This window comes from Chaetomium globosum, genomic scaffold, assembly GCF_000143365.1.
Source record: "Chaetomium globosum CBS 148.51 scaffold_3 genomic scaffold, whole genome shotgun sequence".
Lineage (NCBI taxonomy): Eukaryota > Fungi > Ascomycota > Sordariomycetes > Sordariales > Chaetomiaceae > Chaetomium > Chaetomium globosum.
In genome coordinates this window covers 4,224,176-4,238,166 of record NT_165978.1, presented here as the reverse complement: position 1 = coordinate 4,238,166, position 13,991 = coordinate 4,224,176, and the positions used below count along the sequence as shown (strand labels likewise).

Genomic DNA, 13,991 nt, shown 5'->3' with positions numbered 1-13,991 from the left:
GTGCGAGTTATATACTTGGTAGCTATGCTCGCCTGCGTCACGCCAGCGCAAAAGCCGAGTCCGGCTCCGAGCGGCTCCGAGTTAAGTGGGCTTTCCGGACCCAGTTGCCGAAATGGGCAGGTCGACGCCGGGACGGTCCACTTAGTCGCCGGCTTCAACCAACAGGAATAAAACCGACCGGCTTGAGATGCTCTTAGTAGGACCCTGTCGACGTCAGGACAAAAAAAAGATACATGGTTAGTGCTTACGGTGCGATGCATCAGGGGAGACCACGCCGCCTACTTGTACATTCACTAATTTATAGTTATAGTAGTTATTAGTTATCTATACTCACCATGCTCACCATGCACTCGGGGTAAAGAGGTAAACCGAACCCGTCTCATCATCTCAGATACATTCTACTTCTTAGAAGGTCGAATCCACGAGGGTTGCCCGCCACATGATACACATCTGTAAGCAAGGTCGGGAGCAGAAACGACAAGTCAGACATCTCGGTGTTTAATTCGGTCATGTGTCAAAAGGAAAACATGAATGCAAAGCCTCCCCTAGATCCTTCCTTTGTACCACGTACGTGACAGAGACACCGAGCGTGGCTATACGTGGCTATACACTCGGATCGTCGAATCCCACCAGCCGCCACCACTCACTCGCATTCCACACCAACTACAGTGATTCGTCAGGTTGAAATGTCAGATTGGACACTCCCAAACCCTGCGCCACAGCACCGCCAACAAGGCCGATCATCCCCACCTTGGTACTGTTAAAGTGACCAAATGTCCATGCATTAAGCGTTCCCGGCTTCCTCTGGACATTCCACGCAAAAAGCCATAACCCTAGAACCATCCTGAGATGCGCCATGTCGTCCTCCGGCGCGGTCCTCCCAGCTCCCCCGGCATATGTCGAGGTTGACACAAACATCCCCTCCGCCTTTGAGAAACTTTCCCTATCCAACAGCCCATCGGATCCATCACCTGAAACATGCCTTGCCCACCTAAAATTGCTATTTGCGATCCAGGGGATGAAAGAGGATGTGGGATATATGGATGGCCTGTGGGGCCTATGGGATAGCCGTGCTGGGCCCCTTGATCAGTCGGTGCAGGGTGTGGAGGATAAAATGCAGGACCAGCAACTCCAAATTCTCAGCCAGCTTCGAGAGAAGCGCTGGGCTTTATTTGTTTCAAGAGCGGTGGAGAGATATAGAGCATGGTGGAGACTGCTTGGGGGAAGGCCGCTTCGCGAAGATGACATGATGGCACGGAATTCAACCGCCTACGTGGAGTTCCCAGGCTCTGCAGGCTCCGAGGGAATCGAGTGGAGAGAGGAAATGTTGCCGCCACTTGGTCTGTACCGCCCTCAATACATGCAATAATGTGAAGGTGTGCCGCTGACCTGCATAGATGTCTTGATGGTCTGGCACACACACATGCTCAACCCCCGGGCCTTTCTCGAAGACTGCATGCTAGCCGGCCTACGCGGCTTTTGGTCAACCGGCATGCCATGGCGCCTCATCAATGCTGCCATCACCACCTCCTTTGCCTACACCGTTACTCCTGCCTGCAAGACGTCTTGGACGGCTCTCACCGGTTTGGCTTGGTCAAACGTTGACGACCCCCAGACCATTACCCTCCCCTGCCCCCGATGCACCACCAACCTCCAGATTCCCTGGACAACCTGCTCCAACCCACCCGGCTACCCCTTCGACGGCATCCCGGACCTTACAGGCACCGGCTACGGCGACGGAAATCTGCAACACCACTGCGACAGTTGCCAAACCACAATCAACAAACCACTTTTATGCGTGGCCAAATTCACCAACGACGTCAATTGCCTCCTCAACCCTGCAATCAACCGCCCCATGCCCGGAACGCTCCTCGACTTGCGCAACGGGAAACCCCCGTTGTCACCCTCGGCCTCATCGTGGGGCGCCAGCCCGCCAGCCACGTTCCCCAACCGGTTGCTCAAGAAACGCAACGATAACCCCAAAATGCAAGTCACCGGACTGATTGTGAGTGGCGTGCAGCCCACCATGAACGACGTGCGAGAGAAAGTCGAGAAGATGGTCCGGCGGAACGGCTCGGGGGCTGGCTCGGGAGTCTATGTTCGCAAAATGATGGCCCGGTACTGGGATAATCACAGCCCCTTTGCGCTGGATCTGTGCTCGGCCATCATGAGGCAGGGGGTGTTTGTGGAGAAGATGCACAAGATCGACTGGCTGCATAGTCCCGCGGCGAGGGCCACCATGGAGCGGCTGGTAGCGAAATATCACCGCTTTTTTGATGTCATGGCCAAATACCCGCACAGCGTCGCAGTCCCTACACTGGACGTGGACCTGGCGTGGCATACGCACCAGCTCAGCCCGGGGGCGTATTATCGGTATTCGGTGGCCAAGACGGACAAGTTCATTGACCATGACGACAAGATCGACGAGGATGCCCTCGGTGCGCATTTTGCCTGGACGAGTAAGGCGTATCAAGACATGTACGGGGAGGTGTACAGCGAGTGCACATGCTGGTATTGCGAGGCAGTCCGGACAGCCGTGATCAATCCGATCGGCAGGCTGCTTGGTATTTCGACCCAGGAACAGGGTAACTACTTGCTCCCTTTTCCGTTCGTCTCGCTGACATGGGCTAACCCACCTGGTGACTTTTTAGTCGCGGAGAATTTCCATGCTTCTGGACAAGCCCGTCTCCATCCTCCTGACAAATCGGCTCACATCTCGTCACACAACGCAGTCAAGACGGCCCCGGACCTGACTATTGCCAAACCACGTAGGGAGGTCGTGGAGCGTAGGATTGCCGAGCGGCATCGGAGGCGGATCGATGAGGCGTACGAGAAGGCCCGGAAACGCGCAGAGTTGAAGGGGAGGACGATCCCCCCCAAGGGTGAGTATTACACCCACTGGGGATTCCCATATGCGTACTACGGCCCCTACATATCCCCAGTCTGGTACACCCCGGGGTGTATGATGAGGATTCCCCCGGCCAGATGGCCGGTTGTGAAGAGGGGGCGAGCGGGGCTTGTGCGGCCGGGACGTGTGGAGGGACCGTTGCGTCAGGGGGATGTGGTAGTTCGGGGACGGGGGGAGGAGTGGATGGAGGCAGCAGTGGCGGCGGTAAGTTGCTCCTTTTTCTCTCATTGATTTGCGGATGATTGATGATAACAGGTGGTGGAGGCTGTGGGAGTGGTGGAGGCTCGGGAGGTGGAGGTGGTTGCGGTGGCGGCGGAGGCGGCGGTTGCTAGCCTCTAGGCCATAGGCCATATGATCCATAGGGGAGATTGAGGACATTTCTAGTTGTATAAGAAGGGGTTGGAGATCAATACATTAGGACTATGCACGAGTTATGGAAGAGAAAGGGGGGAAAGGGGGCGTACTACTATTACCATTAACCCCAAATCGAAAAAAAAAAAAAAAAAAAAAAAAAAAAAGAAAAAAAAGAAAGAAAAGAAGAAATGAGCTGCAGCCTGCATCCAGGACGATGCGTTCTTCATTTTCCTGCTGCCCCCGCTCTTTTATACGACTAGAACAGTCTCATCGTCGCCTAAGATAAGCGGCGTCCTGGCAGGAACGGGCTTCTTGTACGATGCTCGCAACAGCTCGTTATCGAGACGAATATACTCCTCGTACGCCTCACTCCCGATAAACTCGGTCTCGTCGGCGTTCACACGGGAGTGGACCACGATATGTTGGCCCATCTCTTTCATCGCCTTGGTAGCTACGGCGATACTCAAATGCCGGTAATCGTCGGAATCGCTGTCGTGGATGCCAATTCTATGGTTTAAAGATCAGTTTAGGCATATTCCAAAGAACAAACTTGAGATCTGCAATCTTGGACTGCTTACAAGATGGTCGCAAATTCAAAGATAGGCAGCTGTTGGCTCCTTCTTTGCTCATTCACCTGTACCATTCCGATAGCCGCGACATACTCGGTGAAGCGACGAATTTCCGACTTTCTAGGTCTGATTTGGTTGTTGAGCCAACTGAGGGAAAAGTCAGGCCAAAGCTGGGGTGGTGGTACTTGGCTGGGTGAAGAGGCCATATCTCTGCCAAGGTGCCCGGTGAGAGAGCACTGATGAGGGCCGAAATGTATTATAGATCCTGGTTGAGTCAGAGTTGCGAGTGATGTTAAAGCCAGGTACAAGCTCAGGTGTTAACACTTAACAGTTGGTAATGCAATATGGAGGAGGGGTAATGTGGGGGGTTTCTGCTGTGAGTAATTCAGAGAGCCGGCAGTAAAAGTTAAAACCGGTAGTTAGCTGCCAAATTCCCCAATTCTGAATTCATAGTTAAACAACTCTTAAGTCCCGAATCACCAGCCCACCACCCTCAAAACCCCGGATCATCCCACTACTCTCCATCCTTGTCCGCATCCGCATCTCCATCCCCATCCCCAGTCCCAAACCCAGGCGACCCAAGCCTCGTCACAGGAACAGAGTCCCAAAACCCACCATCACCACCTCCGTACGAGTAAGTCGGCCCCCCATACCCATGCCCATGCCCATAACCAGTATACCCCGACGACCAACCACGCTGGGCAGCCCCCGTGATCTGACGCTGGGGCGTATGCGGTACCCTGCGGGGCGGCAAACGGCTACGCAGCTGCGAACGGGCGAAGGCCCGGTCAGAGTCGGACTCGTAGGCGGTCGTGTTGGAGGTCGTGAAGACGAAGGCGCGCGGAAGGGTGGGGGACGGGCGCAGGCGGAAGGGGTCTGAGGTCGGGCTGCCGTGTTGGGACGGCAGAGCCGGGACCGGACGCGGGCGGAAAGGGGGCGGAGTGCGGAGGTGTCGGGCGGCCAACACCGGAGAAGGGCGCAGCCGGAAGGTCCGAGATGGAGAGGGGCTGTGGTGCGTAGTGGCGATGCGCGCGGGGCGGGGTGCCGCCGGCGAGGGTTCAGTCGAATGGTCGTTCGCCCCCGGGGGCCGGGAGTACCAACCGCTTGGGGACGGGCGGCGGGTTGGGTAGCGCTGAATGGTAGAGGCAGGGGCGGAGGAGCCGCCCAGCGTCGAGGGGCGGGGGGAGGCAGTGGTGGTGCGGTGCTCATACCGCGGAAGCGTGCTGGAAGGGGTGGTTCTGCCATACGTGCCTCTGTAGGCGAACGGGGAGCCGAGAGTGGAGGAGGGGGTCGGGGTGTGTCCGCCTGCCGCTGGGCTGACGTCGTTGGAGGGGGACCCCAAAATCGGCGTCGCGGTGGGCACTGTGAGGCTCGTGCCAAGTGCGCGTTGGAGGACATCGTGGGCGAGGGTAACGCGAACGCCATTTTGGCGCTCCCAGAGCCGAGCGGGATCGCCCATTGTTTCGAGATGAACGAGTAGGTTTTGTGGTTTGCTGAAGAGAAAGGTTGTGGGCGACTGGGCTCGACTTGATGCGAAAATTCTGGGATTTTAAAAGGTGCTGGTCGCGCTGTGGAGGATACTTATACACACTGTCGTCTCTACACTGTCGCCCAACCCCATAGTTAATGCCAGGCACTTGGGGGATGTTGGCGACTTACAGGCGGGTACGCTGTTCCTTGGTGTTGGCGAGGGTTCTTTGAACATGATGGTGAAATCTCCACCAGAGTGTTCTCTGAGAAACTAGCATTGTGAAGTGTGTGCGCTCGATGGAAGAAGCTCCAAAGCCATGTTCATTCGTGTGTGTGTGTGTGTGTCTGAGTTAGGGAATCAAAACGTAGTGTAGAGCAAGGCTCTAAAGTCTTTGCCAAGGCTTTCCTTGAGTTACTATCCATCAGACAGGTTACAAAGCAACGTACAAACTGCAGGTCAATAAAGACCCCACAACAAGAAACTTGCCAGAGTGAGGGTTCAGTCAGACTACGAAGTATTGCTCATTATGAAGGGCAGTTAGTATCATAATACTTCAGAGTTACAGCCAGCCTCCAGGCTACGAATTGGCACAAATCTAGATCAAGAGTCCCAAGGAAAACACAGCTAACTAATGTAACTATGTTGTTATGACGGCGTTGCAAAGAAGGAAATCCAAAGTCAAAATACGCTAGGAGAGGGCTAGGGATGAGCATGATTGTGGTCTATCAAACAACTTAGGTTTCCAGAAACCTTGTACATTAATTAGGTACCCAAAGTCTAACCTTTCCAAGATATTAAGCCGCCAGTCTATATGAGCAAACGCGTCCGATGAACCCCCATTTTGTCTAACCAAGCCATGCCATGATGAAACAGTCTCCAATACCCCTACTCATTAGAACCAGATCCATAAACCAAAAGTGAATCTTCACTAGGTACATGACCAGTGGTTACCCCCTGAGGTAGGTAGCCCCACCAGCGTCGGTCGCCTTCTTGAACTCCATAACGCCGGGTTGATGCATGGGAAAGCGAAGCCAAGCCCGGTCTGAAAACACCCCCAGTCCCGAAGTATCTCACCAGGCGGCGCGAACCGTCACCCTTTTGCTCTACCCAACGCCTCTCACGGTCCGTGAGACCCGAAGGCCGGACCAAGCAATCGATTCCTCTAGGGAGGGTGATTGCCTTGGCTCTACCGTAATGCAAGAGCCAGCGAGCTCCTCGACGAACGGCCGCACCCCCACGCGTCGAAATCAAACCGTGCCGCCCTCGTCGGCGTGGGCGAAAGAAACTCTCGCGTTCTCCTTGCCGAAAAGACGGGCGAGACGGCGCGGGACCGCGGGGAGAGGGGGTATGTCCAACCTTTGGGAGGCCCGGGCCTCGACCAACTAGATTGTCGGGATTGAAGCTGCATGCCGTGCTGCCCGTGTACATCATCTTCGCCATCCGTCATCGCATCCGGTTCCATTGTCAAGGCTAGCGGACCTTCCAGGAGAAGAAGCCCATCCCGCTTAGATGAAGGCCAAGTCTGGTCAGGGTGGAATGAATCTTCTTCCATGTAGGCTGGATGATGTCGCGGGTACGGAGGGGGCGGTGGTGGGGTTGGTCGGAACCCAAATTCCCTTCGCTCGCCTCGGGGCGGAAGGAGCCGAGGAGAAGACTTGCGCGGCGGTAAATCCTCCATCCGAAGAAGCTGAATAGGCTCCTCGGCGTCTGACTCATAATCCCCATCGCTGGCCGAGACGTACGGAGATTCCCAATCCTCGGCTTTGCCACGCCACACCTCACAGACAGAGGTGGCAACAGAACGATAGCCCTGTTCCGTGGTTGCCATGCTAGTGCTGCTGACGACGGTCCTTGGGCGGCGCGGCGAGGGACCTGGCCTTTCGCGCTCGTTTCCACGATCGTGTTCCGGCGGTGGCGTCGCCTGCTGCAGTAGCTCGCGATGACGTTCCAGTTGCTTTTCAGGGGCCTGTTCTTGGAATGACGGAGCCCCTCTCAGCAGAAGACGGCGGTGAGAGTCGTAGTTGCTGTTATAGTTCAGGGAGTGCTCGTCACTTCCCTCCTCGCTGTCGTGATCACGGTCATCGTATCCGAGTTGTCGCTGGGGAACGTGCGATTCGCCATGCCGTGGCCACGAAGACGAGTACTCTGGCTGGGAGTTGTCGTTCCATGCTGAACTGCGAGCAACCGTGGATGCCGGCTCTGAACCGGGGTCGTAGCGCGGACGGTGCGGATTCAAGCCCGACTCCCCAGAGTCGGATTGGAAGCCTTTGACCTCGGACCCGGAAGATTTATCTGCCGCTCAGTGTCAGTTTGTCACTCGAAGCAAGTTGTGGTTGATCTCGGGGATAGGCTTACTCTCATGTGTTTCGTGTGTGTGATGGTGGTGGTGGTGGTGGTGGTGGTGGTGGCGTCTGTGAGATTTGGGATGCTTGGGTGACTCTTTGGAAGAATGGCGAGGCGGTCGCTGTGGTAGTCGTTTCCCTAACGAGGATCTATCCCGGGAGCCCGAGGGCGAACAATCCTCCGAGTCTCGCACACGCCTCGCGTCGGAGGTCGATGACCTCCGTAGGAGCCTGTGTTCTCTCAGGATGATCGTTGGTCTCGGAGCATCGTCTGGGTAGTCTTCAATATAAGGGGTCTGCACACGCCGGGTTTTGCTCTCGGTGGCCTTCTTCTTGTCAACCTTGTGGTGGTCTTTGGCGTCACATCCCGAGGCAACCCCGGCCCCAGACGGCCGTGGTTTTGTTGAGCGCTTCCGCCGTGCTCGTTCATCCTCGGTGTCGGTGTCCTCTTCAAACACGGTGATTTCGTCTTCATCCTCCGCTCGACCTGCTCCACACGTGCACTTGGCGAGTCCGCGTTGCTTGGGCTTGGGCGACCTCTTTCTTCTGGGGCTTCTCCCCTTTGTGCTCCTCCTCTCGGTGGCCTTCTGTCCTTCGTAGACGTAGGCAATGATCACACTATCACCTGAATCGTAGTCGGTGGTGGTGGTGGTAGCACTCGGGTCGTCGTGGGTGTCCATGTTGTCTGATCTTCTCTTGCAGCGCAGCTGCTACGCCTTGGGGGATGACGAGGAGATTTTCAAACATCGGGAGAGAGGTGATTGCGAGAAGAGCCTCGAATACCGTCATGGGGGGCAGTCCGTCTGACAGGAGGGGGAGAAAATAAAACCCCCACGAGGAGAGGAGACAGGTAAAATACGCTAGGAAGGGCATCTCTTGGAACATTTGTGTGGAACCTGACCCAAGTGGCAAAGATACAAAAACAATGGTCGAGAATGGGGTGGGAAACTTGCCAAATAAGAGAGAAGAGCATTTGTGGCTTTGTGCGTATGGGCTGCATCGGTTTGGCTAAGGCACAACTTAATCAATCTGGCCTTCGTGGCAGATGCAAAAAGCTATTTCGTGGCTTCGGTTCGGTTTGGGCCGCAGGGCAAAGAAACTCCAGGGCTAGCCGTGAAGAGGGAGGGTGAGCTTGGAGTGACCCGATTTGCGGGTTCTGTTTGAATGGTGTGCTTGCCTCATTCTCTCCGAATCTCTCGGGCAACCACGTGGTGAGCCAAATCAGGCACCTCGGGCAGGAAAGCGCTTGCGTTTCTCATAGGTCAGGACAGTAAGGCAGGAATGATTCGCTGTGGGTTTGCCATCACCCAACTCAGGTTCGGGTCTGGACCCGAATGATGCCAGATGGCAATGGTTTCGAGACACTGCAGTGACTGCATCTTGACGTGGATCGGCCTGATGTTGCCTTCACGCTGAGACTCCCGCGCTTCCGTGCTTCCGCGCTGCAGACGACAAATTACATGAGAGGAGCTAATCGGCGAATGATCTGTCATGTTCTTATTTAGGGCAAAAAAAAAAGGAATTTTCTGAACTTACTTTGCTCACCTGCGGCCCAACGGCGGTTGCGGCCCGAAGCCGAAAGATGCAACACATTCCCTGGGTGAATCCCCCCAAGCTTGAAGCACTCTTTTTGCCTTGTTTCACGACCGAAATGGCAAAAGAAATTTATTGTTCAAACCTGCCGTGCCCTGAAATTAGGTAGTGTTGAATCATTGTCACGGTTCACTCTCATAACCCTCGTAGCCGTCAATGACCTTGCCGTCCGGGTCCGTCGTGCCCACATACACGTACCAGAAAGACAACTTGGGCTTCGATCTAGTTTTCCGCAGCCGCTCACCGCCACGCCGAGGAACCGAGCGGGACCGATCCCGCGGAGGATGTGGATGATACGGTTGGGTCGGTGGCGGATTACCCGCGCGTGGCATTGTCTGAGGGTCTGGCGGATAGTCGTAGCCTGGCACGTAACCATCAAACCCTCCTCCTCCACGTGGAGGTGGCATGGCTCGGGGCAGATCGTAGTGATAGTTAACGGCCGCTTCTCTCCTCTCGCGATTTAGCTCAGCCCCAGCTTGCCTGAACCTATCGTCGAATTCGCCATAAGTTGGGCCACCCACACCGGCATACCTATCCCTGCCCAGGCGACGGCCCAGCCGTTCGTAGTACCCGTCGTCGTCGTCAATACGACTCGCCCCGGGATAGTCAGCGCCCCTTGGAGGACTACCACGGCGCGTGTTTCGACTAGCGCGAGGTGTACCGACCCTAGGGTCCGCCTCACGAGGCCTATAGTGGTCCCGACCACGGTCTCGACTCCAGCTCCTATACTGGCTACCGTAGAGGGCGTCGTGGGGAGGTTGCCTGTAAGGGTTGTATGTCATCTTGTCCGAGGATGTTGAAGCGATCGATTCTCCATAGTCCCACAAACTTAAGTTGAACATGCAGAGCGAGCTTAAATACGACGAATCGCTTCGAGTCCGTGCAATGGGAGTGAGATGGAAACGGCGGAACAATGTGATTTTGGTATGCCTAAGCCGGATTGTTCGGTGGGTATAAAGCCGATGACTGGGGACAAAGAAAAATACATGACCCTTGTATTCTACGGAACCAAAAGAAAAGAAAAAAAAGATCTAGGAAACAAAAAGAAAAAAAGAGTGAGCGTCTGGCCCGAGTTAGCGAGTTCCTTTTCCTCTCCGTTTCCGTGGTCCGTCAGTGACCACTCCTTTCCCCTCGGCCTCAACATCGGAAATATCCTTCTCCACTTCGACAAGGTCGCTCGAACTTCTGCTGGCGCTATCGTCAATGCTCTCAACTTTGAGGTCGGGGAGGTTTCGCCGTCCTAGAGCTTCCTGTACCAGCCGCTTTCCCTCGTCCAATTCCCCGTTAGAAGCCCCGCAGGCCATGCACTTCCACATGCCCAGCTCGGATAATGACTTTGTTCCAGGCGGTGCCTGGCCGTTGACCAAGCGGCAGCTAGAACACATCAGGACAATTCTATTTTTGGCAGCCGTCTCGTCCTCGCCCAAGAGAGTATCCAATATGCGGTCGTACCAGTGCGATTCGGCAGGGGGAGCCATTGCGGCGGGCGGGTATTGCATGAATGCAGGGGCCGGTCTTCCGTCAAATGCATTGGGCGCAAATTCGGCTGATGCATCCATGTCGGATTGCCTGGTCTGATGTTGAGACGGGGTACCGAGCCTGCTGTGCGGCCTGGATTGGGGAGTACCGGGACGGGGGATGTGAGGCCGTTGAATGTTGGCCGTGGGCGGGGGTGGCATGTTCGTGCGCTGGGGCATCCCCGAGTCCTTCGCCTTCGATTGTCCCTCGTTGTTTTGCTCCGCAGGGTCACTTCCGTCGGTTGTCTTCTTCCCCCTTTTCTGTTTGTTCTCTGTCTCGCCGTACTTCTCTAGCAGCTCCAGAGTCGAATCGTACTTTGTCGCGTCCTTCAATTTTTGAATAGTCTTGGCGCGCTCCGTCTGATATTCCTTGAGTCGCACGCTCCGCCTCTGAATGCGGTAGTCGAAGAAGGTTGTGACGGCAGCGCGAACAAGGGTAATGAGAACCGGACCGCCCGCGATGCCCGTCCATTCCCAAGCTCCCATATATCTCCATCCCACGACCAATACCAAAACGATGCCATAGACTAAGTATGCGAAGCCGAGGTAGAGCGAGCAAAGGAGTTTGATCCGTCTCGATTTCGCCCGGTCCTGGTCGAGCCGCGTTTGGGTGGTTGTAATCTTGGCGGAGAGAGCGGAAAGTGCCTTCTCGAACGATGCCGGGGAGGAGTCATCTTTCTGTACAAGATGAGCATGGTTAGAGGGGCTATTGGGTGTTAAATCTGTGATTCTTGAGTACTCACCCCCCACGGCCAAAAAGAAACCATTGTTGTAGAAGCCAAAAAAGGTGTCGCCTGCGGAAGGCAATGAGTGTCAGAAGAAGAAAAAAAGAAGAATTTGCTTGCCTTGCCAGAAACAACTGGCCGGCAGAGGTTTCAGTTGTTTTGGGATGAGAGCTTGTGTTGTGTTGCAGCTTGCCTCCGGCCTTCCCCAGCCACGAGAGGTGTGAACAGCATCAAAGAGGACAAGGAAGCCCAGAGGCTTGTGTACGGTGACCTCATGGCTGCCTATAACGATAATCTTATAACTAACTCGTTAATCCTCGCTCTCTCTTTGCTCAGTGCATAAATGGGTGCCACTTTTCCGTCCAGTCGGAGCAGCTGAGTAGTTCACACCGCAATGTCAATTAAACCCAAGTAAGTATGGAAGGCAAGTTTATATCTTCAGAGTATTTCAATAGATATCTACCTAGGCATTCCGCCTCAACCAAGGCCGGGCTTATTCTGTGTAGGTTAAAATGTATGTATGTATCGAGTCGGCTCTGTGACAATTAATCGGGGTTTTTTGCCCCATACCCCTGTCCGCACATGGCTGTTGCCGGCGGCAGTATCACAGCCCGGGCCAGGGGTACGTATTCTGGGGTTGTGCAAGGCTGCTGTCGCACACGCGAAGTGCGGCGCAGAGAGCCGAAACGACAGCTATCCACTCGAGATTGAGCAGAAGGATGGCGATGCTGATCCGAAAAGGGAGTGGAACTTGAACCTTTGTGTGTCACTCAAAGTCTTTTATTTTCTTTTTTCGGAGGTTCCTCAGGCTATTTTACTGCTCGGGACAGTGGTGATTCTCTCTTTTGCCATTCAAGGGGAGAGAGGTGCTTGGTGTTTTTGGTTGGTGTCCACCCGCGCCACAGCAGCAACCGAAGCCGCGCGCTCATCTCAAGAGGGCGCCAACTATTCCAGGTTGTCGCTGGTTTGTTATAATTTATAACCATGTTCCAGGTTCGTACAAACTCGCAATATTAATGGGTGGAGTCTGGGCGAGGAAAATTGACAATGGCCGTGACAGCGACTCAAGGGCGCAATCGATCGCACCATCGCCGAGGAGCAAGCAAGGCAAAGAGCAGGTCTCGAAGCTACCGGGCCTGCGTCAACTCCAGGAAGTGCCCCACGTCGATCCCGATCGTCGAGCACCGCGGGGACTCAATCCCCCGCCCGGCGCCCTCGGCCGACAAAGAAAGCTAGTCAAGACATCACGTCGAGAGATACGAACGGCGAAGGAACCAATCCTGATCCCGCTGTATTCGAGGCCGCCTTTGTCATTGACGATATGGACGACTCGACCGTTCCCTCGAGAGTAGCGACACCATCCTCGGCGGACAATGAAACAGGGGCTGGTATTTCCAGGAGAGCTACTCCGCAGCCTGGTGCTGGCGCTCCTCTCAATGGGGCAGCTGACCCATTAGCAACTGGCGACAATGGGGAAGCCAACAAGGCCAGCGTGGAACCCGCAACTGCGGTCGGCCCAGCCGGTGCCTATGTGCCATCCGAGTTGCCGCCGGATGTGCGAGCCCGGCTGCGGAAGCTGGAAAAGCTGGAGAAGACTTATCCAGGTTTGCATGCCGTTGACTTTGCGACGCATTTTTCTAGTGCTGATTCTCTTTAGAACTCCTTCGATCATACCGTATCGCGCACAGTCGGGCGACATCCATAGAACCGTTCGAGAAGGCCCTCAAGGAGAACACCCCGCTCACCTCTATCAAGGACCCCGAAGCCCTGGTCGAGTACTTGAATCAGATCAACTTAAAAGGCGACATGGTGATGGGAGAGCTCAAGCGCGTCACCGCTGAAAAGGATGACTACAAGAAAAAGGCGGAGGAGTTCAATCTAGCGCTGGGGGTCTTGAAGGAGGAAGTTGCTGCCCTGAAGACCGCTCAACCGGAGACGGCCCTGGCGTCAAAGTCGGGCGATACCGCAAATGCGACCGAGACGGGATCCACCAAGACGGAGGATAAATCGCCAACAGGTGCAGGGGCGGAAGGCAAAAACGGGGAGAACTTCTTTTCGTATGACGACGAGATTCCTCAACTGCAGGCCGAGATCCGCAAAAAGTCGGAAGAGGCGGAACAGCTCCAGGCCGAAGTCAAAACTTTGACGGATGAACTTTCTCTCGCCAAGGAAAACAGCGCTGGTCTTGTCGAGAGCCTTGAGAATACAGCCAGGGAATTAAGCGAAGCGAAAGACGCCGTCGCAGTAAAGGCCTCTGTCGAAACACAATTAGAGGCCAGGAACATGGAAATCTCGACACTGACCGAACGCCTCGATAAGGCACAAACGAAGCTGAAGGATCTCGAGGCGCAGGCCGAAAAAGCCAAGAGCGAGGCAGCCGCGACGGTCAAGGAGAAGACTACGCAGCTCACCACCTCTACTTCTCGGAACAAGGAACTGGAAACCGAGCTGAAGAAGGCCGGGGAGGCCAAGTCTTCCCTCGACCAGAAGATCAAGACCCTCACTTCAGAAA

General features: G+C 55.1%; 6 protein-coding genes across 6 annotated transcripts in view; 2 read left to right on the top strand and 4 right to left on the bottom strand.

Moving 5' to 3' along the window:
- Window positions 1-856: 856 nt before the first annotated feature.
- Window positions 857-3,247, top strand: CHGG_06669 (uncharacterized protein; the record flags this gene model as incomplete). The annotated part of the gene is made up of 3 exons (XM_001222763.1): window positions 857-1,340; window positions 1,398-3,112; window positions 3,164-3,247. The coding sequence occupies 3 exons, from the start codon at window positions 857-859 to the stop codon at window positions 3,245-3,247; spliced, it is 2,283 nt and encodes a 760-aa protein (XP_001222764.1).
- Window positions 3,248-3,510: 263 nt separating this feature from the next.
- On the bottom strand, window positions 3,511-5,290 carry CHGG_06668 (uncharacterized protein; the record flags this gene model as incomplete). Its single annotated transcript, XM_001222762.1, has 3 exons — window positions 3,511-3,769; window positions 3,925-4,096; window positions 4,447-5,290. 3 exons carry the CDS (start codon window positions 5,288-5,290, stop codon window positions 3,511-3,513), a joined length of 1,275 nt encoding a protein of 424 aa, XP_001222763.1.
- A 1,198-nt stretch (window positions 5,291-6,488) lies between these two features.
- CHGG_06667 (uncharacterized protein) lies at window positions 6,489-8,324 on the bottom strand (the record flags this gene model as incomplete). The annotated part of the gene is made up of 2 exons (XM_001222761.1): window positions 6,489-7,594; window positions 7,658-8,324. 2 exons carry the CDS (start codon window positions 8,322-8,324, stop codon window positions 6,489-6,491), a joined length of 1,773 nt encoding a protein of 590 aa, XP_001222762.1.
- Window positions 8,325-9,359: 1,035 nt separating this feature from the next.
- CHGG_06666 (uncharacterized protein) lies at window positions 9,360-10,019 on the bottom strand (the record flags this gene model as incomplete). The annotated part of the gene is made up of 1 exon (XM_001222760.1): window positions 9,360-10,019. One exon carries the CDS (start codon window positions 10,017-10,019, stop codon window positions 9,360-9,362), a length of 660 nt encoding a protein of 219 aa, XP_001222761.1.
- Window positions 10,020-10,310: 291 nt separating this feature from the next.
- CHGG_06665 (uncharacterized protein) lies at window positions 10,311-11,521 on the bottom strand (the record flags this gene model as incomplete). The annotated part of the gene is made up of 2 exons (XM_001222759.1): window positions 10,311-11,432; window positions 11,498-11,521. 2 exons carry the CDS (start codon window positions 11,519-11,521, stop codon window positions 10,311-10,313), a joined length of 1,146 nt encoding a protein of 381 aa, XP_001222760.1.
- A 942-nt stretch (window positions 11,522-12,463) lies between these two features.
- CHGG_06664 (uncharacterized protein) overlaps window positions 12,464-13,991 on the top strand; it is a gene marked incomplete at both ends in the record, with an annotated part of 3,497 nt that continues 1,969 nt past the window's right edge. Inside the window, 3 exons of the mRNA XM_001222758.1 lie at window positions 12,464-12,472; window positions 12,540-13,083; window positions 13,137-13,950. Of these exons, the coding sequence (XP_001222759.1) occupies window positions 12,464-12,472; window positions 12,540-13,083; window positions 13,137-13,950 (1,367 nt within the window). The remainder of the gene's footprint in view (window positions 12,473-12,539; window positions 13,084-13,136; window positions 13,951-13,991) is intronic.